This window comes from Capricornis sumatraensis, chromosome 16 (assembly GCF_032405125.1).
Source record: "Capricornis sumatraensis isolate serow.1 chromosome 16, serow.2, whole genome shotgun sequence".
Lineage (NCBI taxonomy): Eukaryota > Metazoa > Chordata > Mammalia > Artiodactyla > Bovidae > Capricornis > Capricornis sumatraensis.
The window spans coordinates 10,968,666-10,994,025 of NC_091084.1; the positions used below are offsets into that span (position 1 = coordinate 10,968,666).

Genomic DNA, 25,360 nt, shown 5'->3' on the forward strand with positions numbered 1-25,360 from the left:
GTGGATAAGATAATGAACTCCTTATTGCAAAATTCAGGCTTAAAGAAAGTAGGGAAAACCACGAGACCATTCAGGTATGATCTAAATCAGAACTGTTATAATTATACAGTGGAAGGGACTTCCCTGGTGTCTCAGATGGTAAAGCATCTGCCTACAATGTGGGAGACCCAGGTTCGATCCCTGGGTTGGGAAGATCCTCTGGAGAAAGGAAATGGCAACCCACTCCACTACTCTTGCCTGGAAAATCCCATGGATGGAAGAGACTGGTAGGCTACAGTCCATCGGGGTCCAAAGAGCTGGACACAACTGAGCAACTTCACTTCATACAGTGGAAATGACAAATAGATTCAAGGGATTAGATCTGACAGACACAGTGCCTGAAGAACTATGGAAAAAGTTTCATAACATTGTTTAAGGTGCAGTGATCAAAATTATCCCCAAGAAAAAAAAATGCAAAAAGGCAAAATGGTTGTCTGGGGAGGCCTTAAAAATAGCTGAGAAAAGAAGAGAAGCTAAAGGCAAACGAGAAAAGGAAAGATAGATCCATCTGAATGCACATTTCCAAAGAATAGCAAGGAGAGATAAGAAAGCCTTCCTCAGTGATCAGTGCAAAGAAATAGAGGGAAAAAATAAAATGGGAAAGACTAGAGACCTCTTCAAGAAAATTAAAGATACCAAAGGAATATTTCATGCGAAGATGGACACAATAAAGGACAGAAATTGTATGGACATAAAAGATGCAGAATATATTACAAAAAGGTGACAAGGATACACAGAAGAATTATATAAAAATGATCTCAGTGACCCAGATAACCATGATGGTGTGATCACTCGCCTAGAGCCAAACATCTTGGAGTGTGAAGTCAAGTGGACCTTATGAAGCATCACCACGAATAAAGCTAATGGAGGTGATGGAAATCCAGCCGAGCTTTTTCAAATCCTAAAAGATGATAATCCTAAAAGATGATAGTATTAAAGTGCTTCACTCAATATGCCAGGAAATTTGGAAAACTCAGCAGTGACCACAAGACTGGGAAAGATCAGTTTCCACTCCAATCTCAAAGAAAGGCAATGCCAAAGAATGTTCAAACTACCACACAATTTCAATCATCTCACATGCTAGCAGAATACTGCTCAAAATTCTCCAAGCTAGGTGTCAACAGTACATGAACTGAGAAATTCCATATGTAGAAGCTGGATTTAGAAAAGGCAGAAGAACCAGAGACAAAATTGCCAACATCCATTGGATCATAGAAAAAGGAAAGAATTCCAGAAAAACATCTACTTCTGCTTCATTGACTAAGCTAAAGCCTTTGACTGTGTGGGTCTCAACAATCTGTGAAAAATTCTTAAAGAAATGGGAATACCAGACCACCTTACCTGCCTCCTGAAAAATCTGTATATAAGAAACAACAGTTAGAACCAGATAGAGAACAAAGGAGTACGTCAAGACTGTATATTGTCACCCTGCTTGTTTAACTTCTATGTAGAGTACCTCATGTGAAATTCCCAGCTGGATGAAGCACAAGCTGGAATCAAGCTTTCTGGGAGAAATATCAATAACCTCAGACATACAGATGACACCACCCCTATGGTAGAAAGCAAAGAAGGACTAAAGAGTTTCTTGATGGAAGTGAGAGAGGAGAGAGAAGAAGCTAGTTTAAAACTCACCATTCAAAACACGAAGACCATGGCATCCAGTCCCATCACTTCATGGCAAATAGACAGGGAAACAATGAAGACAGTGAAAGACTTTATCTTCTTGGGCTCCAAAATCATTGCAGATGGTGACAGCAGCCATGAAATTAAAAGATACTTCCTGCTTGGAAGGAAAGCTATGACAAGCCTAGACAGCATATTAAAAAGCAGAGACATTACTTTGCGAACAAAGTTCTGTCTAGCCAAAGCTATAGTTTTTCCAGTAGTCATGTGCGGATATGAGAGTTGGACCATAAAGAAAGGTGAGCACCAAAAAACTGATGCTTTTGAATTGTGGTATTGGAGAAAACTCTTGAGAGTCCCTTGGACTGCAAGGAGATCAAACCAGACAATCCTAAAAGAAATCAGTCTTGAATACTCAATGGAAGGACTGATGCTAAAGCTGAAGCTACAATACTTTGGCCACCTGATGATCAAATAACTGACTCATGGAAAAGACCTCAATGCTAGGAAAAGTTGAAGTCAGCAGAAGTGGATGACAGAGGATGAGATGGTTGGATGGCATCACTGAATCAATGGACATGAGTTTCATCAACCTCCAGGAGTTGGTGATGTACAGAGTGATGTACAGGTGATGTAAAGTCTGGTGTGCTGCAGTCTATGGGGTCACAAACAGTTGGCTATTACTGAGTGCCTGAACTGAACTGACCTGACCTTTGTCCATCCCTCCACTTTCAATTTGTTTCTGTAGAACTGATGTGAGTCTCTTGTCAGCATCATATATACGGTTCTTGTTTTCTCATTCATTCACTGTATTTCCTTCGATTGGAGCATTAGTCTATTTAAATTTATAATGATTGTTATTATTATTTTTTTATCGATTAAGAAAAATATTTTTTACTGTTTTGAAAAAGTATAAACAAATTTCAAAAAACAGAAATTGTACAGGGAGAAAGCTCTACCCTGGTGGCTCAGTGGTAAAGAATTCGCCAACGCAGGAAACCCATGTTCGATTCCTGGGTGAAGAAGATCCCCTGGAGAAGGAAATGGCAACTCAACCATCTTTGCCTAGGAAATCACATGAACAGAGGAGCCTTGCCGGCTACTCCATAGGGTCACAAAGAGTCCAATACGACTTAGCGACTAAGCAACAAAAATAGGGAGAAAAGCATGACTCCCATCCCAGTTTCTAATGCCCTTCTCAGAGGCAACTGCTGATTACTTACGGGTCCTTCCAAAGATACTGTAAATACGCACGTATCAAAATTCATTCTAAATAGTCAACAGTTACTGCAACAAAAATTAGTAAATATCTAGGCCCTCGTCAGCTTTTCGTTTTTACCGATTAGCTGCTAGAAAGGAATTCAAAACTACGCAAATGCCCCACCTCTTGCCAGCTGACTGCCCTATGCCATGCCGGGGATCTATAATGATTATTGATAAGTATGGAGTTATTATATGGTTACTTGTTTTCTGGTTGTTTCTACAGTTCTTTTTTGTTCTCTTCTTTTCTCTCATGATATAATGACTATTTTTAGGCTTATATTTGGATTTCTGTCACATTTTTGTGTGTATTTCTTGTAAATTTTTGATGTGTGATTATCATGATGTTCATATATAAATATATAGCTGTATATATATGTACATATATATATACACAGTTTTATATACTATATATATAATTACTAAATTGGTCATGTCTTAAGTTTAAATGCATTTTAACAACTCTGCATTTTTACTCCCTCTGATGTTTAATGTTATTGACATCATTTGATACCTTTTGTTTTTTGTATACCTAAACAATTTACTGTTTTCATAAAAGATTTAACTATTTTTGTCTTTAACCTTCCTACTAGGTTTACATGTGATTCAAAGTCATTCAAAGTGTTAGTTGCTCAGTCATGTCTGACTCTTTGTGACCACATGGACTGTAACTCACCAAGCTCCTCGGTCCGTTTAATTCTCCAGACAAGAATAATGAAGTGGGTTGCCATTCCCTTCTCTAGAAAAAAGTGAAAGTGAGAGTCACTCAATTGTGTCCAACTCTTTGCGACCCACGGACTATAGAGTCGATGGAATTCTCCAGGCCAGAACACTGGAGTGGGTAACCTTTCCTCTTCTAAGGGATCTTTCCAACCCAAGGATCTCCCTGATGGCAGGTGGATTCTTTACCAGCTGAGCCACTATGGAAGCCTGAAAATACTAGAGTGGGTACCCTAACCTTTCTCCAGAGGATCTTCCCAACCTACGAATCGCCCAGGATCTCCTGCATTGCAGGAAGATTCTTTAGCACCTGAGCTACCAGGGAAACCCCCCTTCTCCAGGTGATCTTTCCAATCCAGGGATAGGATCCTGGTCTCTTGAATTGTAGGTGGATTCTTTACTGCCTGAGCCACCAAGGAAGCCAAATTTATACGTGGTTAGTCTACTACTTTTAAGTTTTTTGTGTTTTAAGTTTTTATGTTTACCTTTACTATTGAGGTTTTTCTTTTTATACTTTTAGTATTTCTCAGTCAGTTAGTCAGTTCAGATGCTTCACACTCAAGGATGTCTGGCTCTAGGTGAGTGAAAATACACTTTTATTGTGACAATTCATATTTCTAATTGTGGTCTTTTCTACTTTGAGTTATCCCTTTAACATTCCTTGCAAAGCTGGTTTGGTGGTGCTGAACTATTTCAAGTTTTGCTTGTCTGTAAATCTCCTTATCTCTCCTTCACATTTTACTGATATCCCCTTTTAGGTAGAGTATTCTAGGTTGTACATATTTTTCCTTTCATCATTTTGAATACATCATGCCACTTCTTACCTGCAATGTTTCTGCCCAGAAGTCAGCTTCTTTTATTATGTGGATTCTTTTGTAATATGTTTTTCTCTGACTGATTTTAAAATTATCTGTTTATCTTTAATGTCAACATTTAATTATGATGTGTCTTGGTTTCAGATTCTTTGGGTAGATCTTACTTGGGATGCTCTGTGCTTCTGGAAGCCTGCCATTTGCTCCCATTACTGGCTTAGGGAAGTTTTCCGCTATTATTTCTTTAAATGAATTATCTGACCCTTTCTCTCTTCTTTTTCTGGGGCCTCTATAATGTGAATGTTAGTAAACTTGGTGTTGTCCCAGACGTCTCTTAAACTGTTTTTAAAATTATTTTTTCCTTTTTTTTTTCAACTTTGGTAATTTTCACTACTCTGTCTTTGGTTTGATGATTTGTTATTCTGTATTATCAAATATGGCATTGGGTCTCAGCTACACTGTGTCTCTGTCCTTCCTCCCCATCTCTGTTGTGGTTTCTTCTTTATATCTCCAGTTGCAGAAATATCTCTTCTGCTAGTCTTAAAATCATCAGAGTAAGTAGATACTTACTCTGTAAATAGTTGTAGTTTTGGTATGCCTGCCGAAAGTGGTGAGTTAAGAATCTTCCTACTTGGCCGTCTTTACTACAAGTGTGCATACTTAGTCGCTCAGTGATGACTGACTCCTTGAAACCCCATGGACTATAGCCTGCCAGACTCTTCTGTCCAGTGTGATTCTCCAAGCAAGAATACTGGAGTGGGTTGCCATTTCCTACTCCAGAGGGATCTTCCCGATGCAGGGATTGAATTCATGTCTCCTACATTAGCAGGACCACTGAGTTACCTGGGAAATATCTTCACCACACATATGCTGAAATTTTAAACAGAGTGGTCAGTATAATCTCGATTAGAAAGTACATTTAAGTGAACTTCTGACTGAAGTTTGGATTTAGCTATACCAGTATTTAGAAGAAAGCATCCCACACAGAAGGAATAACTAATACAGAGGTATTAGAAGAATTATATGCAGAATGTAAGGAGACCAGTGAGTCAGGATCATCACAAGCTTTAGAGAGAATGGTAGAAGATGAGTTTGTAGAGAGAAGGAAGGAACAAAGTCATATGGGATTTCGGCTTCCATCCTAAGACAAATGAAGAGACACTGAGGAATCGATACTCTGTTATCTTTTAATACATTAGCTTTACGTTATGTTGAAAATAGGAAGCACTTGATGTGACAGTTGGACTGTGAAGAAAGCTGAGCACCAAAGAACTGATGCCTTTGAACTGTGGTGTTGGAAAAGACTCTTGAGAGTCACTTGGATTGCAAGGAGATCCAACCAGTCCATTCTGAAGGAGATCAGCCCTGGGTGTTCTTTGGAAGGAATGATGCTGAAGCTGAAACTCCAATACTTTGGCCACCTCATGCAAAGAGTTGACTCATTGGAAAAGACTCTATACTGGGAGGGATTGGGGGCAGGAGGAAAAGGGACGACAGAGTATGAGATGGCTGGATGGCATCACCAACTTGATGGACGTGAGTTTGGGTGAACTCTGGGAATTAGCGATGGACAGGGAGGGCTGGAGTGCTGCAATTCATGCAAAGAGTCGGACACAACTGAGCAGCTGAACTGAAATGAACTGAAGGTTAAATGAAATCATAAAGTTGGTGTAATGATCTGATGAATTTAATGTCTTTATAAGAAAAGACACTGGAAAACTTGTCTCCTCATTCCTCTCTGCCAGGTGAGCACACACTAAGAAAGCTATTTACTCTTGTAAGCCATGGGGACCATCCTTGCCAGGAATCAAACTGAACTGGCTGACACATACACCTTGGGGTTCTCAATCTCCAGAACTGTTAGAGAAAATATTTTCTTGTTTAAGCCACCTCAGTTCAGTTCAGTCGCTCAGTCATGTCCGACTTTTTGTGACCCCATGAATTTCAGCACGCCAGGCCTTCTTGTCCATCACCAACTCCCGGAGTTCACTGAGACTCATGTCCATCAAGTCAGTGATGCCATCCAGCTATCTCATCCTCTGTCGTCCCCTTCTCCTCCTACCCCCAATCTCTCCCAGCATCAGAGTCTTTTCCAATGAGTCAACTCTTAGCATGAGGTGGCCAAAGTATTGGAGTTTCAGCTTTAGCATCATTCCTCCAAAGAACACTCAGGACTGATCTCTTTTAGAATGGACTGGTTGGATCTCCTTGCAGTCCAAGGGACTCTCAAGAGTCTTCTCCAACCCACAGTTCAAAAGCATCAATTCTTTGGCACTCAGCATTCTTCACAGTCCAACTCTCACATACATGCATGACTACTGGAAAACCATAGCCTTGACTGGATGGACCTTTGCTGGGAAAGTAATGTCTCTGTTTTTGAATATGCCACCTAAGTTGTTCATAACTTTCCTTCCAAGGAGTAAGCATCTTTTAATTTCATGGCTGCAGTCACCATCTGCAGTGATTTTGGAGCCCCCCAAAATAAAATCTGACACTGTTTCCACTGTTTCCCCATCTATTTCCCATGAAGTGATAGGACCAGATGCCCACCTAAGTAACGATATTTTGTTATGACAGTCCAAGCAGACTAATACACTGTCTCTCCCACAGTACTTCTGATCCTTATATTTCTTAATTTTTTTTCATACATTAATTTCTCCCAAAATACAATATAACTTAGATTCTTATTATGTCCTCTGTTTAATTTTTCCCTCCCCCATGTGAATTCAGTCTCCACAGGGCAGAAATTTTTTGTTGTTGTTGTTATTACCCCATATATTCTATGGAGGTTACTTATTACATTTTTGTTAAGTGAATGAAAGGGGAGTTCGGATTGACAGGTATGATCAACAGTTAATTTATATGTTAAAAAAAGAAATTTAATGTAAAATGTAAAAAAAAAATACTTCCTCACAAAGCTATATATTAATATAATAATATTCTCTAAGCCATAGCTATTTCTTTGCACTGATTGCTGAGGAAGGCTTTCTTATCTCTTCTTGCTATTCTTTGGAACTCTGCATTCAGATGCTTATATCTTTCCTTATCTCCTTTGCTTTTCAGTTCTCTCCTTTTCAAAGCCATTTGTAAGGCCCCTCAGACAGCCATTTTGCTTTTTTGCATTTCTTTTCCATGAGGATGGTCTTGATCACTGTCTCCTGTACAGTGTCACGAACCTCTGTCCATAGTTCATCAGGAACTATGTCTATCAGTTCTAATCCCTTAAATCTATTTCTCACTTACACTATATAAACATAAAGGATTTGATTTAGGTCATACCTGAATGGTCTAGCGGTTTTCCCTCATTTCTTCAATTTAAGTCTGAATTTGGCAATAAGGAGTTCATGATCTGAGCCACAGTCAGCTCCTGGTCTTGTTTTTGTTGACTGTATAGAGCTTCTCCATCTTTGGCTGCAAAGCATATAATCAATCTGATTTCGGTGTTGACCATCTGGTATTGTCCATGTGTAAAGTCTTCTCTTGTTTTGTTGGAAGAGGGTGTTTGCTATGACCAGTGTGTTCTCTTGGAAAAACTCTTTTAGCCTTTGCCCTGCTGCATTCCATACTCCAAGGCCAAATTTGCCTGTTACTCCAGGTGTTTCTTGACTTCCTACTTTTGCATTCCAGTCCCCTATAATGAAAAGGACATCTTTTTTGGGTGTTAGTTCTAAAAGGTCTTATAGGTCTTCATAGAACCATTCAACTTCTGCTTCTTCAGCATTTACTGGTTGGGGCATAGGCTTGGATTACTGTGATATTGAATGTTTTGCCTTGGAGACGAACAGAGATCATTCTGTCATTTTTGAGATTGCATCCAAGTACTGCATTTCGGACTCTGTTTTTGACCATGATGGGTACTCCATTTCTTCTAAGGGATTCCTGAACCCAGTAGTAGATATAATGGTCATCTGAGTTAAATTCACCCATTCCAGTCCATTTTAGTTCGCTGATTCCTAGATTGTCAATGTTCACTCTTGCCATCTCCTGTCTGACTACTTCCAATTTGCCTTGATTCATGGACCTGACATTCCAGGTTCCTATGCAATACTGCTTTTTACAGCAGCAGACCTTTCTTCTATCACCAGTCACATCCACAAGTGGGTGTTGTTTTTGCTTTGGCTCCATCCTTTCATTCTTTCTGGAGTTATTTCTCCACTGATCTCCAGTAGCATATTGGGCACTTACTGACCTGGGGAGTTCCTCTTTCAATATCCTATCATTTTGCCTTTTCATACTGTTCATGGGGTTTTCAAGGCAAGAATACTGAAGTGTTTTGCCATTTCCTTCTCCAGTGGACCACATTCTGTCAGACCTCACCACTGTGACCTGTCCATCTTAGGTGGCCCCGCTTGGTATAGCTTAGTTTCATTGAGTTAGACAAGGCTGTGATTCGTGTGATCAGAAGACAATCCCAAAGAATGCTCAAACTACTGCACAATTGCACTCATCTCACACGCTAGTGAAGTAATGCTCAAAATTCTCCAAGCCAGGCTTCAGCAATACATGAACTGTGAACTTCCAGATGTTCAAGCTGATTTTAGAAAAGGCAGAGGGACCAGAGATCAAATCTCCAACAACCACTGGATCATCAAAAAAACAAGAGAGTTCCAGAAAAACATCTATTTCTGCTTTATTGACTAAACAAAAGGTTTGACTGTGTGGATCACAATAAACTGTGGACAATTCTGAAGGAAATGGGAATACCAGACCACCTGACCTGCCTCTTGAGAAACCTGTATGCAGGTCAGGAAGTAACAGCTAGAACTGGACAAGGAACAACAGACTCGTTCCAAACTGGAAAAGGAGTACGTTAAGGCTGTATATTGTCACCTGCTTATTTAAATTATATGCAGAGTACATCATGAGAAATGCTGGGCTGGAAGAACCACAAGCTGGAATCAAGATTGCCTGGAGAAATATCAATAATCTTGGATATGCAGATGACACCACCCTTACGGCAGAAAGTGAATAGGAACTAAAAAGCCTCTTGATGAAAGTGAAACATGAGAATGAAAAAGTTGACTTAAAGCTCAACAGTCAAAAAACTAAGATCATTGCATCTGGTCCCATCACTTCATGGCAAATAGATGGGGAAACAGTGGAAATAGTGTCAGACTTTTTGTGGGGGCTCCAAAAATCACTGCAGATGGTTACTGTACCTATGAAATTAAAAGACGCTTACTCTTTGGAAGAAAAGTTATGACCAACCTAGACAGCATATTTAAAAGTAGAGGCATTACTTTGCCAACAAAGGTCCGTCTAGTCAAGGCTATGGTTTTTCCAGTGGTCATGTATGGATTGAGATTGGACTGTGAAGAAAGCTGAGCACTGAAGAATTGATTCTTTTGAACTGTGATGTTGGAGAAGACTTTTGAGAGTCCCTTGGACTGCAAGGAGATCCAACCAGTCCATCCTAAAGGAGATCAGTCCTGGGTGTTCAGTGGAAGGACTGATGCTGAAAGGGAAAGTTTAATACTGTGGCCACCTCATGCGAAGAGTTGACCCATTGGAAAAGACCCTGATGCTGGGAGGGGTTGGGGGTAGGAGGAGAAGGGGACGACAGAGGATAAGATGGCTGGATGGCATCACCGACTGGATGGACATGAGTTTGGGTAATCTCCAGTAGTTGGTGATGGACAGGGAGGTCTGGCATGCAGTGGTTCTTGGGGTGGCAAAGAGTCGGGCTTGACTGAGCGACTGAACTGAACTGAACTGAAGCCACAGCTATAGGTTTTAAAAATGCCTACTCCCATTCTGCCTGAAATGCAGGAGACCTGGTTTTGATCCCTGGGTTGGGAAGATCCCCTGGAGAAGGGAATGGCTACTCACTCCATGATTTTGCCTGGAGAATCCCATTGACAGAGGAGCCTAGAGGAGCAATTCAGGGGATCACAAAGAGTTGGACATCACTGAGCAACCAACCAACACACACACAGTCCCTTTCTACATTCTCTCCATCATCCTTAATCTAATTCCTCTTTAAAAAGGAAAAAAAAAATAGAATTCTAAATTCTTGGCTACTTGTAAGGATTATAAAAATTTAAAGAAGATAAATGTGAGTTGAAAGTATTAATATTTTGATGAAATAACATACAATATGAAATAGAATAGAAACTTTTTAAGATACAATTTGGATTTTGATTTCAAAGTGAATATTGTGGAGATTTAAGATAATGAAGAATGTATACCAAGGTAGTATTTTAAATCCTTGTAGGTATCTTTCTATAGTCTTTCTGGAAATCTGGAGGCAAGTCGATTTCAAAGAAAACATTCTGCTTCAGAAAGAACATAAAGAACTTTGGTGGAGGACTGCATGTTGATCCAAGGAGGAAAACTGGTTAAAATGTTTTTCCTATTAAAAGAATTGCATCTAAAGATAAATTAAATTAAAATCAAATTAAACTAAACTAAAAAACATGTTTTGTTGATAAATGTAACCTCATTCAGTGGAAATTATCCACAGAGAGAATTATCCATTGATTGAAGAATAGTTAAGAAAAATATTTAAATTAAGTAAATAATGGCCCATCAATTCTATGATTACAGATGATTTGCCATTCTTAATTAAACATGGTCATAAAAACTTGCAAAACATGGCCATAAAAACAGCAAATACTGTTCAGTAATATGAACAAGAAACTCAGGTGTTCAAATAAGAAGCTGCTTGCTTGAAGAGAAAAGGGGATCTGCAAATACAATTATCTATTTCTTATGATTTTTATACTTTCTTCCAAATGAATAAATGGCCCCATTCACAGTCACTTGTTTTGAGTCTTATTTTTGGGTGGCCAGCATTGATAAGTTAATTCCAGATGTGCTTGGTCCATGTGCAATTCATTACTTCATTTGTCAAAAATTAGAAACTTACTATTCTTTATATTCATGCTGGCATATAAAGGAAACTGAAGAGCTTTTAAAATGCTAGCTTATGCATTACATTAACATCTTTAGTGTTCAGACTGCAGAACTAAATCTTTTTTTCCCTAACATATATTTCTGCACTAAAGCATGTGCTTGCGTGTGTGCCCAGTCACTTCAGTTGTGTCCAACTCTTTGTGACCCTATGGACTATAGCTTGTCAGGCTTTTCTGTCCATAGATTCTCCAGGCAAGAATACTGGAGTGGGTTGCCAAGTCCTCCTCCAGGAAATCTTCCTGACCCAGGGATAGAACCTGGGTCTCCTGCATTTCAGGCAGATTATTTACCACTGAGCCACCAGGAAAGCTCATATTAGGACATATCTCTACTGAAATTGATTTGGGTTAGATGATAACTAGGAAAGCAAAAGATCTGCTGCCCCTGTGAAGATGATTTAGCCCCCAAAGAATTTATTTTGCTAACACAGGCAATGAGTTTGCACTAGAAGCAGAACTCAAGAAACATTTAAAACAGCTGCTTTAGAGTAGAAGTCCCCGACATTTTTGGCACAAGGGATTGGTTTTGTGGAAGATAATTTTTCCATGGACCAGGCAGTAATGCAAATGATGAGAAGTGTCAGATGAAGCTTCACTAGCCTGTCACTCACCTCCTGCTAACAGGCTAACAGTACTGGTCTCCAGCCCAGGAGTTAGGGACTCCTGCTGTAAAGCACGGAAAAGTTGACAACTGCCCCTTGGCTTGCCTGGTGGATGGCAATGCCTTTACCATAGCTGCAAGAGATGCTGAGTTTTAGAGAAATGTGTGAGGTGAGGAGACACCTTGCTAGAGAATGATTTGATATTACTATCAAGGGCAAATAAAATCAATCATTTATAGGAATACACTTTTGAAAAATATATGTTTACTTATAAATGCAGTACAACTCAATTTTTTTGAAGCACTTACTGAAGTGATTTTACTTCTTTATTTTTTTTTAGTGTTGCCTTTTATTTAATTTATTTTTTTAATTATTTTAATTGGAGGTTAGTTACTTTACAATATTGTGGTGTTTTTTGCCATACATTCACATGAATCAGCCATGGGTGTACATGTGTTCCCCATCTGACTCTCCCTCCCACTTCCCTCCCCATCCCATCTGTCAGGGTCATCTCAGTGCACTGTCTTTGAGTATCCTGTTTCATGCATCGAACTTTGACTGGTCATCTATTTCACATATGGCATTATACATGTTTCAATGTTGTTCTCTCAAATCATCCTACCCTCACGTTCTCCCAAATCATCCTACCCTCACGTTCTCCCACAGAGTCTAACAGTCTGTTCTTTACATCTGTGTCTCTTTTGCTGTCTTGCATATAGGGTCATCATTACCACCATCTTTCTAAATTCCATATGTATATGTTAATATACTGTATTGGTGTTTTTCTTTCTGACTTACTTTGTTCTCTGTAATAGGCTCCAATTTCATCCATCTCATTAGAACTGATTCAAATGTATTCTTTTTAATGGCTGAGTAATATTCCATTGTGTATATGTACCACAGCTTTCTTATCCATTCATCTGCCGATGGACATCTAGGTTGCTTCCATGTCCTGGCTCTTGTAAACAGTGCTGTGATGAACATTGGGGACATGTGTCTCTTTCAATTCTGGTTTCCTCGGTGTGTATGCCCAGCAGGGGGATTGCTGGGTCGTATGGCAGTTCTAGTTCCAGCTTTTTAAGGAATCTCCATACTGTTCTCCATAGTGGCTGTACTAGTTTGCATTCCCACCAACAGGGTAAGAGGGTTCCCTTGTCTCTGCACCCTCTCCCTCATTTACTGAACTGATTTGAAAAAGAGCTTTCTGTTCAAATATAAGGCTTTCCCTGGTGGCTCAGTGGAAAAGAATCCACCTGTCAGTGCAGGAGACGATCTCTGGTTTGGGAAGATCCCCTAGAGAAGAAAATGGCAACCCACTCCAGTATTCTTGCCTGAGACATCTCACGGAGAGAGCAGCCTGGTGGGCTGTAGTCCACAGGGTTGCAAAGAGTCAAATATGACTTAATGACTAAAACAGCAACAATTCAAATATATTTCCAATGTTCAAATTAATTAGATAAGAGTGCAATTTTACATCAGGGACTTCTAAAATAAGTAAACAAACCCCAAATAGCATTTAATCAAAACAATTAAACCCTCTACACGTACAGAAATACACACCACTCCATTGCTTTTCCTTAGTTTATGCCTCCAAATTCAAAGTTTACATATTTTACATATGTATATATATACATAATATATACACATATCTATATATCCATTATCTATCATTATCTGTCTATCTGTGTGTTGTGCTGTGCTCCGATGCTCACTTGTGTCCAACCCTTGGTAATCCCATGGACTGTAGCCCTCCAGGCTCCTCTGTCCTTGGGATTTTTCTGGAAAGAATACTGGAGTGGGTTGCCATTTCTTTCTCTGGGGCATCTTCCTGACCCAGGGATCAAACATACATCTCTTACATCTTCTTCATTGGCAGGTAGATTCTTTACCCCTAGCACCACCTGGGAAGCCCTCCATCTATCTATCAAACAACAAAAAGTACAAACAGTTGAATAAAAGTATGTAAGAAATCAAGGAATACGAGTAACTAAGAAACTATGGGAGATGAGATATCCAGGATAGCTGTACCATGTGTTAAGAAACACAAGAACATGGGTATGGGGTGAGCAAGGAGACACATGTACATAGTGCCATGTACCACAAGGGAAATGTCCCAGGAAACAAGTTTTTTAGGCAGTGTGGTGAGGGTGGGCAGAAAGCACAGCCACAGGCAAGAGAGTGAGTTTGATGAACGCACAACACAAGATTTGAAGGTGAATCCATTTCCCAACAGCAGACCAAAATGTTAGGGCTCTCACACTTAGGATGACTTGGGAGCATCCTATAAATGAAGGCTATAAGAATTCTTGTATAAACCTGTTCATGTGGTCTGAATTTGCATCCTTCCCAGAATCATCCACCAAACATAGAGATTTCCTCAATTTCTTGGCTTTATATTTGCATCTCAGTATTAAAATGGAACCAGGAATGAAGCTGATACCCACAATTTTATACATTATTTATATTATAAAACAAATTTGTACACATGTAGTATAGTACACTATAATGATAATTATACTGAATTTTATGAATTACTATAGGGACCTAATATCAAGAAAAACTTGAATCATATTGATATTTTGCATTTGGATGAATGTATCTTTGCCCCTAGATTACAAGTTTAACACTGTCAGGAAGCATTTAACAGGAGGCTTCCTGTGTGCTATTTTGGATCTATCAGGAATTCTTTGCTCCTTATCAATTCCTGAATACTCAGGAATTAAGAGGAGAGGCAAGCCTTTCCTGGGGGCTGAAGAATCCAGGCATTTCCTTCATTAGGTTTTCTATACAGTGATAAGTACCCTCTTCCTTCTTGTGAACCATATGGTAAAAGTTATTGTTTACAACTCTCTCTCTCTGTAATATGGATCACCTATGTTTTGTAGGTCTGGAATTTTAATCTTTATCTTTACTGAGAATAACTACCTTGTAAAACAGCATATATGCCCACACCATGGTGATTAAAACACCTTTGCTCCATCAGAGCTCTGGTCCCCGTGTCTTTCCTTCTCTCTCTCTCTCTCTCTCTCTCTTTCTCTCTCTCTCTCTTTCTCTCTCTCTCTCCTCTTCTTTTTCAGGCTGATCTGGAGCGCAGAGGCTCTCTGAGTTCACTTTCCTGCCCAGGCTTCTAAGATCCTCTCGAGAAGGTGCTCTGTGCCCTCACCCCATCAAGAGGGTGCCTGAGGCCTTTGTGAAGAGAGCAAGCCCCATGCAGGGGCTTTATTGGCTTTCTGTGTAAACCAAGGAATATCAGCCTCTTTCTCTCCTTTACTTTCTTATCGTCGACTCTGGACCACCAGGTTCCGGTCCATTAAAGGACCTCAACATAACACAAAACAAGTTTCTGCTCAAATTTAATTTAAGCAATGAAATGGACCACTTTACTTCTATAACATTCGGATTAATGGAGTTTTATGGTTACTGCACTGAAATATTTTATTGATTTTATATTTCACTTCTATGTAGGTAAATCAGTTTTATATTTAGATAGAAAATAAAGTCACAAATCCATTCTCAGTATGGACAACTGCTTCTGAAGATTACATTTTATAGATACTGCTTGCTTTTCAAATATCAACGTGTTAAATAGGTAATAACTATCAAGTGAGTGTAATTTCACATATCCCTGCAGATAGCCACATTTAGAGAGGGAAAGGAAGTTTAGTTATAACATGAAAAGAAAGCCATCAAGGGGAAATTATTTTTAAAATAATGCAATTATAATGCAAATAAACTTAGAAGTAAGCATTAAAATGCTATATTATTTTAAATAATGTAATTTTATGTTAGATTTTATTTTTATAAATAAAATGGGTGTGTGACTCTAAAGGCATAGAGCAAGGAACTGGAGTAATGGAGCAGTTCTGTATCTGACTATCTTGGTGGAGGTTTGAATCTATATAATATAACTTCATATAATTTTATGAAACTATTCACTAAAAAAATTGTACATAAAACCTGGTGAAATTTGAATATGATCTGTGGTTTATAGCATTGTATCAGTGTCAATTTCCTGATTTGATCGTTGTACCATTGTTAGGTAGAATAACTTGGGGAAATTGAGAGATGGGCCCTCAGAAAATCTTTGTATTATTTTTTGCAGCTTTTACATGAGTTTAACGTTGCTTCAATAAAAAAAACAAAAATAAATAATGTGGTCCTTCCTTGGGAAACAAGGAGAAGAAAACAAAGTGGCTTTATAAAAAGAAGCAAACAATGGTTAAGATTGTCATGCGTGCCTGCATGCAAAGTGGCTTCAGTCGTGTCCAACTCTTGGAGACCTAGGACTGTAGTCCGCCAGGCTCCTCTGTCTGTGGGACTCTCCAGGCAAGAATACTAGAGTGGGTTGCTGTGTCCTTCTCTAGTGTAATATTGTCATAAATAATAAAATTTCCAAAATCCAAAATAATCCTGCTGGGATTGTTAGCAAATATGGCTCATGACATTGGAAGCTGCTCTGTCTGTGTGTGATGTTGTCTTAGAGCCTCTTACCTGTTTTTACCGTTTGCCAGCCCAGGGAGAAGGGGCTACGAGCCTGAAGGTTGTAGGAAGAGATAGGGCTGTGGTTGTCAGCGGCTGGACTCCAGGAGAGTGTGGCTGTGCTTTCGGTGATTTCCTCCACAATCACTATCCCTGGTGGGCCTGGGGGACCTTTAGGTAAAAGAGAAGGGAAAAAGTTAAGGTCAAGCCATGATGAGGAACCATGAGATATTGTATTTCCAATAAGGACCCAATCAAACTAGTAAAGCATTTTAATGAAATACATATTTAGTAATGAACGTTGCCAGTAAGAGAGATGGGTTGCAAGTTGATTTCCATGATTTCTGAGGATAATTCAATTATAGATTTTTTTCCTAATACTTTGTCCTTGGATACAACCATCAGCTAACATTTTTTATAGACATGCAAAAAAATAATTAAAAACGAATATAAGGACTTGAATGTCAGTAGCTACTATGACTGCTGAAATCAATCACAGCTTACAGAGGCAGGGACAGAGTAAGAGGCAATGCTACTAGAAACAGAAATGACCCCATCATTACCACAAAGTTACAGGGCCTAATTTTCAGCCAACCTACAGTGTACAAATAGTGTGAATGTACTTACCAAGGAGCTTAAACTCTACTCTAACAGGGGAAAAATGAAAGGCTCTGAAATATTGAGAGTTCAAACCAAGCAAGGATATATCCTAGAAGTGAGGCATGGAGAAATGTTGTGAGAAGTTAAAAGAAAGGTGTGATTAGATGATGATGATGATAATGATTTTTTTTTTCTTTTTTTTTCTTTTTTTTGTGAGTGTGAGAAGATGGTAAATCAGAGAATATGATTCCCCTTTTGAGCATAAGAAAAATGGTATGGTATAGAATTATGTTTATCAATTGAAATGCATTAGAGTTTAGCTTCAAGAAACAACCATGATCTGACATGAGATGTATATTCTTGTGTTACTACTTCTAAAATAGTGATTTCTAATAACATTAAAAATATGCATAGCATTCATATTTTAGTGGCTAAGCACAAATGCCAGTTTTCTTCTTAGTTCTTTTCTCTTCCCTAATATGAACAATCAAAGCTTTAAGGATCTTTTATTTTCAATTAAAAACATCCCACCTGTAAATATTTTAGGTTATTTTCTGATTTAGTCCTTGTTTAGCAAGTTGTTCTCTGGACTTGGTTATTATGAAATCTGAGCAGGAAGTGCTGACCTAGACTGTAAATAGCTAAGAAATGGTGGAGTGCTAAATAGATGGAGGCAGTAAAGTCCTCTGAGTAGAAATTTTCAATAATGAAGGGACAAAGTGTTTAAAAGGGTCACCGTACAGGTGACATTCTTAGGCAATGAGAAATGAGCATTTTTATCAAGAGTGAGAAACAGCAGTGGATAGTGGAGACCACAGACTTAGAAGACAAGGACTATTCCATCAAGAAGGTAACAAATACTGGGATTATGAGCAGACATGTAGAGAATAGCCATGAGAAGTGGCATTCCCCTCCCCCCACACCTCTCCTGGAGAAATTAAGGAAGAAATTGAATATAGAGAGAAAGCTTTTGAAATGTCCAGAAGCTAGGAGAGTTCATTTGGAAAGTTTCTCCTTTTTTTCACTAAAGAAGAAACACACACACACACACACACAAAAAGTGAAGGTGGTTGGGTGAGAGTGGGACTGGGAACTAGAAGACAATGGGAAATGTCTGGATAAAGCCAATGATAAAATGAGGAAAGAAAGGAAGAGTGAAATACAAATATTTGGAATAGTCTGGAATTCAAGTTTGCCTCAATAGCACCACTGTGAAGTAGAACTGACCAACTCAGCAAGGTTGGGCTAGAAAGACAGGATTAGGGCCAGAGAAAGTGGTTAACTGGGTCAATCAGGCTTAGTTTATAAATTTGGTATGACTTATCATTAAAGATGCCAATGGTATGAATGACCATGGCCTCAAGGAGGACTAGGGAGTCAAGTGAAGCCAGATTGGTGCTGATAGACAAGAATAAAATAATGAAACTCAGAAGCCAGGTTACCAGGAGGGGAAGATAGAAAGATAAAAATTACATAATTTGAGATTTCAATGTAGGGGACTTTTGATGAAAGTTTGTATTTATTTGGAATTGAGCGGCTGCTGCTGCTACTGCTGCTAAGTCGCTTCAGTCGTGTCTGACTCTGTGTGATCCCATAGATGGCAGCCCACCAGGCTCCCCCATCCCTGGGATTCTCCAGACAAGAACACTGGGGTAGGTGGCCATTTCCTTCTCCAACGCATGAAAGTGAAAAGTGAGTGAATCGCTCAGTCAACTCTTAGCGACCCCATGGCCTGCAGCCCATCAGGCTACTCCATCTATGGGATTCTCCAGGCAAGAGTACTGGAGTGGGGTGCCATTGTGGGAATTAAGAAGGAAATAGAATTATTATGTCAAGTACTTAGGGAAGAATCCATTCACTTGATGTACAACCAGTTTTCAGAGTATTAAAATGGTAGATAAATGTGAGGTGTGGAAAATAAGATCCAGTTGCTGAAGATGTCTAGCAAGTTGCTAGACTGTATGACAGGGACATTGAGGTGTGACTATAATGATAATAATATAATAATGATAAGAATATTAACTGTAATAATAATACCAATAGCTACCATATCCTCACTATTCAGTATTTTGCAAACATTAGCTTGTTCACTTATTTCTATGTTACTGTGCAGTGGTCGTTATAATTCCTATTTCAGAGAGGATGTGATAGACTCTTAAAGGTCATTTGGTTGATTAAGAATAAACGTTACTTAGTCAATAACATCACTGTATGTTAGGTATTACATGAAGCGGTAGGTGTTAGAGAATCCCTTCTAGTCAGAAGTTACTCACTCAAATCACTGCTAATGCATGGCACAGCAGAGATATGAATTCAGATTTGTTTCTAAAACCTGATTTTTTTCCATAAAGCAAGGGTTATGGAGATCCTTTTTCCTTTCACTGTTAACTGAAGAAAGTGTTTAGGACTTTGTGGCAACCTAGGCATATGAGAAGGAAATGGCAATCCACTCCAGTGCTCTTGTCTGGAGAATCCCAGGGATGGGGGAGCCTATTGGGCTGCCGTCTATGGGGTTGCACAGAGTCGGACATGACTGAAGCGACTTAGCAGCGGCAGCAGGTATATGATGGCCACCAGAAAACTTTCTTTCCTCTTGCACATGCAGGTCATGAAGCCTGTTCTTTAAATCGCCTTGAATCTGGGTTGGCCTGTGATTGATTACAGGCATACTCTAGTGACACTGTGGATTTTTTTCTTGTGTGCCTGCCTAAATCACTTCAGTCATGTCCAACTCTTTGTGACCCTAAGGACTGTAGCCTTCCAGGCTCCTCTGTCAGTGGCATTCTCCAGGCAACAATACTGGTGTGGGTTGCCATGCCCTCGTCCAGGTGATCTTCCTGACCCAGGGGTTGAACCCTCATCTCTTATGTCTCCTTCACTGGCAGATTGTTTCTTTACCACTAGCACCACCTGGAAAGTCACCATAATACAGCTAATATGGCAATAAAGCAAGTCATGCAACTTTTTGATTTCCAAGTCCATAAAAAATACTTGTTTATATTATACTATAGTCTATCAAGTATGCAATAAACATTATGTCTAAAAAGGCTTCATTAAACATATTTTATTGCTAAAAACTGCTAACCATCATCTGACTCTTCAATAAGTTGTAATATTTTGCCTAGTGGAAAGTCTTGCCTCAATGTTGATGGCTGCCAACTAATCAGAGTGGTGCTTGCTAAAGGCTGGGGTGACTGTGGCAATTTCTTAAAATAAGACAACAATGAAGTTTGTTTTGTCTATTTACTTTTCCTTTCATGAATGAATTCTCTGTAGCACAATGATGCTAGATAGTATTTTACCCATAGTAGAATTTCTTTCAAAATTGAAGTCAGTTCTCTCAAAACTTGTCATTGACTTATTAAGTTTATGTAATATTCTCAGTCCTTTGTTGCTATTTCAATGATTTTCATAGCATTTTTTCCAAGAATAGATTTCATCTCAAGAAATTATTTTCTTAGCACTTACATAAGAAGCAACTCATCATTTGTTAAAATTGTATTGTGGGAATGCAGGAATTTGACTAACAGCTACAACCTACACTTCTAATTTTAATTATCTTGCTATTTCTACCACATCTTCAACCACTGAGGTCTTAAATCCCTCTGTCATTCCTAAATGTTAGAATCAACTCCTTTCAAATTCCTGTTAATGTTGATATTTTTGACTTCTTCCCATGAATAACAAATGCACTTCATGGCATTAGGATGATGAATCCTTTCCATAAGATTTTCAGTTTATTTTGCTTATCAGTGAAATCACTATCTATGGCAGCTATAGTCTTATGAAATGTATTTCTGAAAAAAAAAAAAAAGACTTGAAATTCAAAATTACTCCTTTATCCATGGGCTGCAGAATGGATATTGTGTTAGCAGGCTTTGAAACAGCATAAATCTTGTTCTACATCTCCATCAGAGATCTTGGGTCATCAGATGCATTATCATAGAGCAGTGATATCTTGAAGAGAAGTTTTATTTTTTTCTGAGTGGTAAGACACAACAATGGGCTTAAAGTATATAGTATACTATGTTGTAGACAGATATGCTGTTATTCATGCTTTGTTGTTCCATTTATAGAGCACAGGCAGAGTATATTCAGCCTAATTCTTAAGGGTCCTAGGCTTTTCAAAATGGTAAATGAGCATTGGCTTCAACTTGCATTAGCCTCTAACAAGAGAGTCAATTTGTCTGTCAAAATTTGAAGTCATGCATTAACTTCTCCTCTCTAGTTACGAAAATGCTAGATGGCATCATCTTCCAATAGAAGGCTATTTTTACTACAGTGAAAATCAGTTGTCTACTGGAGCCATTTTTATTAATTATCTTGCCTAGATCTGGATAACTGGCTACAGCTTCTGCATAAGCACTTACTGCTTCACCTTGAACTTTTATGCTGTGAAGATGGCTTCTTTCTTTAAACCTCCAGAACCAGCCTCTGCTGTCTCAGGCTTTTCTTCTTCAGCTTTCTTCAGCTTTCATAAAATTAAAGGGAGGTGAGGCTTTGCTCTGGATGGGCTTTAGCTTAAGGTAATGTTGTGGCTGGCTTGATCTTCCATCCAGACCCAAGACTTTCTTCATATCAACAATAAGCCTGTTTCATTTTCTTTTCATCTTTGTATTCACTAGAACAGCACATTTTATTTCCTTCAAGAATTTTTCCTTTGCTAATTTTGCTAACTAATACAAAAGTCATAGCTTTCAACTTATCTCAACTTTTGACATGACTTTCTCTCTAAGTTTAATCATTTCTGGCTTTTGATTTAAAGTGAGAGACATACAACCACTTCTTTCACTTGAACACTTTACAGGCATTAGAGGGTTATTAATTGGTCCAATGTCAAAATTATTGTGCCTTAGTGAATAAAAAGCCCAAGGAGAGGGAGAGATATAGGGAAACAGATGGTCAATGGAATAATCAGAATGCAAACAACATTTGTTAATTAAATTTGCCTTCTTATATGGGTGTGGCTTATGGTGCCCTCAAACAATTGAAATTGTAGCATCAAAGATCATTAATCACAGATTACCATAACAAATATAACAATAATTAGAAAGCCTGAAATACTGGAAAAATTATCAAAATGTGATACAGAGATAGGAAGTGAGAAAATGCTGTTGGAAAAAATTGCACTAATAGACTTCTTTAATATAGGCTTGTCATAAAGCTTCAATTTGTATAAAAAAAAAAAAAAAAGTACGTTTCCAAAAAGCAATGAAGTGCAATAAAATGAAGAATGCTTATTTTTGACCCAAATGGCAATGGTAGAAATGACACAGCATGACTTTTGAGTAGAAGTCATAAGAGGATTTGCAGCTTCATTCCATATCTCCTGGAATGCTTATGGGGCAGTCCAGCTGCCTGGTTAGAAATCCTGTTAAACCAATGCTACCACTCTGTCAGGAAGTCCAAGTTAGTCATTTGGAAAATTCCATGGAGAGGAGGAGCTCTAACTCACTCTCACCTATTCCATCACCCCAGCTCAGACATCAGATGCAGTGAATCCTTTGAATGATTCCCACTTCAGCCACCATTAGACACATGTGCATGAGACATCTCTGGTAAGAAACTGGCTGTGGCTGTCCACTGTCAAAGCTATAAGAGCAAGTAATGGATGGATTTTTTAAGCCATTAATTTTGGGGAAACAATTGATCATTGGAACAGACTTCAAAATAGTTTGATTTGAGAGTTGTTCATAAGTAGGGAATTTATCAAGAGAATCATTACCATGCTTTGAAAAAAGACTTGAAATTTAGCTATTGTATTCATATTGGAATAATTACCAACATAATTCATTAGGTTCTTCCATATTGTTCCATTTATCCTGTTCCATTTCATCCATCCTATTCATTCATGTCTTCAAAAAACATTAACAATCACCTATGTGTGAGGTATGATAGGAGATATGCAAAATAGCTATTTGCTAATTATATAAAATGATTTCCCTTTCTGAGTATTAAATCTCTACTAAAATATTTAAATTAATTTGCTTAAGAAAGGTATATTTCTTTTAATATGAGGCAATAATTACTCTAAATATTAAAAAAAACTTCAGATAGAACCAAAATGAAGTTTATAATATAATTAATAAATCCCCAAGTATTTTTCTTTACATATGGCTAACTTCCCAAATATAGTCTTAAGTAAAATAATCAGTGATAGCATATAAGATTATATAGCCAAAATACTGATTTTAGATGTGCAATTATTTATAATTACAAACTATTATAAATAACTAATTGTTCAGTAATCAAGTAATATTAAATCATAAACTCTTATAGTAGAAAATTAGGCAGTCATTAAACTGCCTAATATTTAGTACTATATTATGACATGTTCACAAAAAGTGGAATGCAAAATGATGTGTTAATATAAATATAATAATATGCCAAATGAGTATAGGAAAAGACTGGAAATAAATGCATTAAAAGATAGATGGAAGTTATTGCTTGGAGTTGAAGTTATAAATGATTTAAATTTTATTCTTCATACTTGTTTGGATTTTCAGTTCTGTACAATAAGTGGAAATTATGTAAATGTTTAAAATTATTTTAAAAGTCATTACTGTAAAGAATGCCTCCATATTTTGATATGTATATACTATTGTAAGTATATTCTATTTAACTAAACATTTGCTGAATTTCTAGCATATGTGTCCAAAGTACTGTATTGAGTGGTGAGAGAGAGGCAGAGGAAGTGGTTTGTAGGAGAACAAAATAGGATTCCAACCCTAGGTGTGTTAAAAATCCAAAGGCAGAGGCACACCTTTTACAAAAACAAATGCCTGACAGTAAAAATATTACATATTTTACATCTCATTATTACACTTGTTACATTGGATAGAATTATTTTTATATAATTTCCAAATGTCTGAATATTCAACATGGTAATTCATATATATTAGGCCCTCAATCGGAGAAGGCAATGGCACCCCACTCCAGTACTCTTGCCTGGAAAATCCCATGGATGGAGGAGCCTGGTGGGCTGCAGTCCATGGGGTCGCTGAGAGTCGGACACGACCGAACAACTTCACTTTCACTTTTCACTTTCATGCATTGGAGAAGGACATGGCAACCCACTCCAATATTCTTGCCTGGAGAATCCCAGGGATGGGGTAGCCTGGTGGGCTGCCGCCTATGGGGTCGCACAGAGTTGGACATGACTGAAGCAACTTAGCAGCAGCAGTAGCAGGCCCTCAATACCTAATAGTAACCTAGCAACCAGTTACTTGGAAAACTCAGAGTTGGGAACCTCAGCAGTAGCTGCAGGACTAGAAAAGGTCAGTTTTCATTCCAAACCCCAAAGAAAGACAATGCAAAGAATGTTCAAACTACTACACAATCACTCATCTCATACAATAAAAAGTAATGCTCAAAATTCTCCAAGCAAGGCTTCAGCAGTACATCAACTGAGAACGTCCAGATGTAGAAGCTGGATTTAGAAAAGGCAGAGGAACCAGAGTTCAAATTGCCAACATCTGTTGGATCACAGAAAAAGGAAGAAATTTTCAGGAAAACAACGATTTCTGCTTCATTGACTATGCTAAAGCCTTTGATTGTGTTGATCAAACAAATTGTAGAAAATTCTTAAAGAGATAGGAATACCAGACCACCTTACCTGTCTTCTGAGAAAACTTTATGCAGGTCAAGAAGCAACAGTTAGAAATGGACATGGAACAATGGACTTGTTCCACACTGGGAAAGGAATATGCCAAGTTTGTATACTGTCATCCTGCTCATTAAGCTTTTATGCAAAGTATCTCATATGAAATGCCAGGCTGGATGTAGCACAAGCCGGAATCAAGATTGCCAGGAGAAATATTAATAACGACAGATATGCAGAAGACATCACTCTTATGGCAGAAAGTAAAGAGGAACTAAAGAGCCTCTTAATGAAAGTAAGAGAGTGAAAAAGCTGGCTTAAATCTCAACTTTCAAAAGCTAAGATGATGACATCCAGTCCTATCACTTCATGGCAAATAGATGGGGAAACAATGGAAACAGTGAGAGACTATTTTCATGGGCTCCAAAATCACTGCAGATGGTGACTGCAGCCATGGAATTAACAGATGCTTGATCCTTGGAAGGAAAGCTATGACCAACCTAAACAGCATATTAGAAAGCAGAGACATTACTTTTGCCGACAAAGGTCCATCTAGTCAAAGCTATGGTTTTTCCAATAGTCATGTATTTATGTGAGAGTTGGACTATAAAGAAAGCTGAGCACCAAGGAATTGATGCTTTTGAACTGTGGTGTTGGAGAAGACTCTTGAGAGTCCCTTGGACTGCAAGGAGATACAACCAGTCCATCCTA

General features: G+C 38.4%; 1 protein-coding gene across 1 annotated transcript in view; it reads right to left on the bottom strand.

The window, feature by feature from the left end:
* CNTN5 (contactin 5) overlaps nucleotides 1-25,360 on the bottom strand; it is a 635,147-nt gene that overhangs the window by 98,998 nt on the left and 510,789 nt on the right. The window contains exon 14 of the mRNA XM_068988835.1: nucleotides 16,462-16,620. Within this exon, the coding sequence (XP_068844936.1) occupies nucleotides 16,462-16,620 (159 nt within the window). The remainder of the gene's footprint in view (nucleotides 1-16,461; nucleotides 16,621-25,360) is intronic.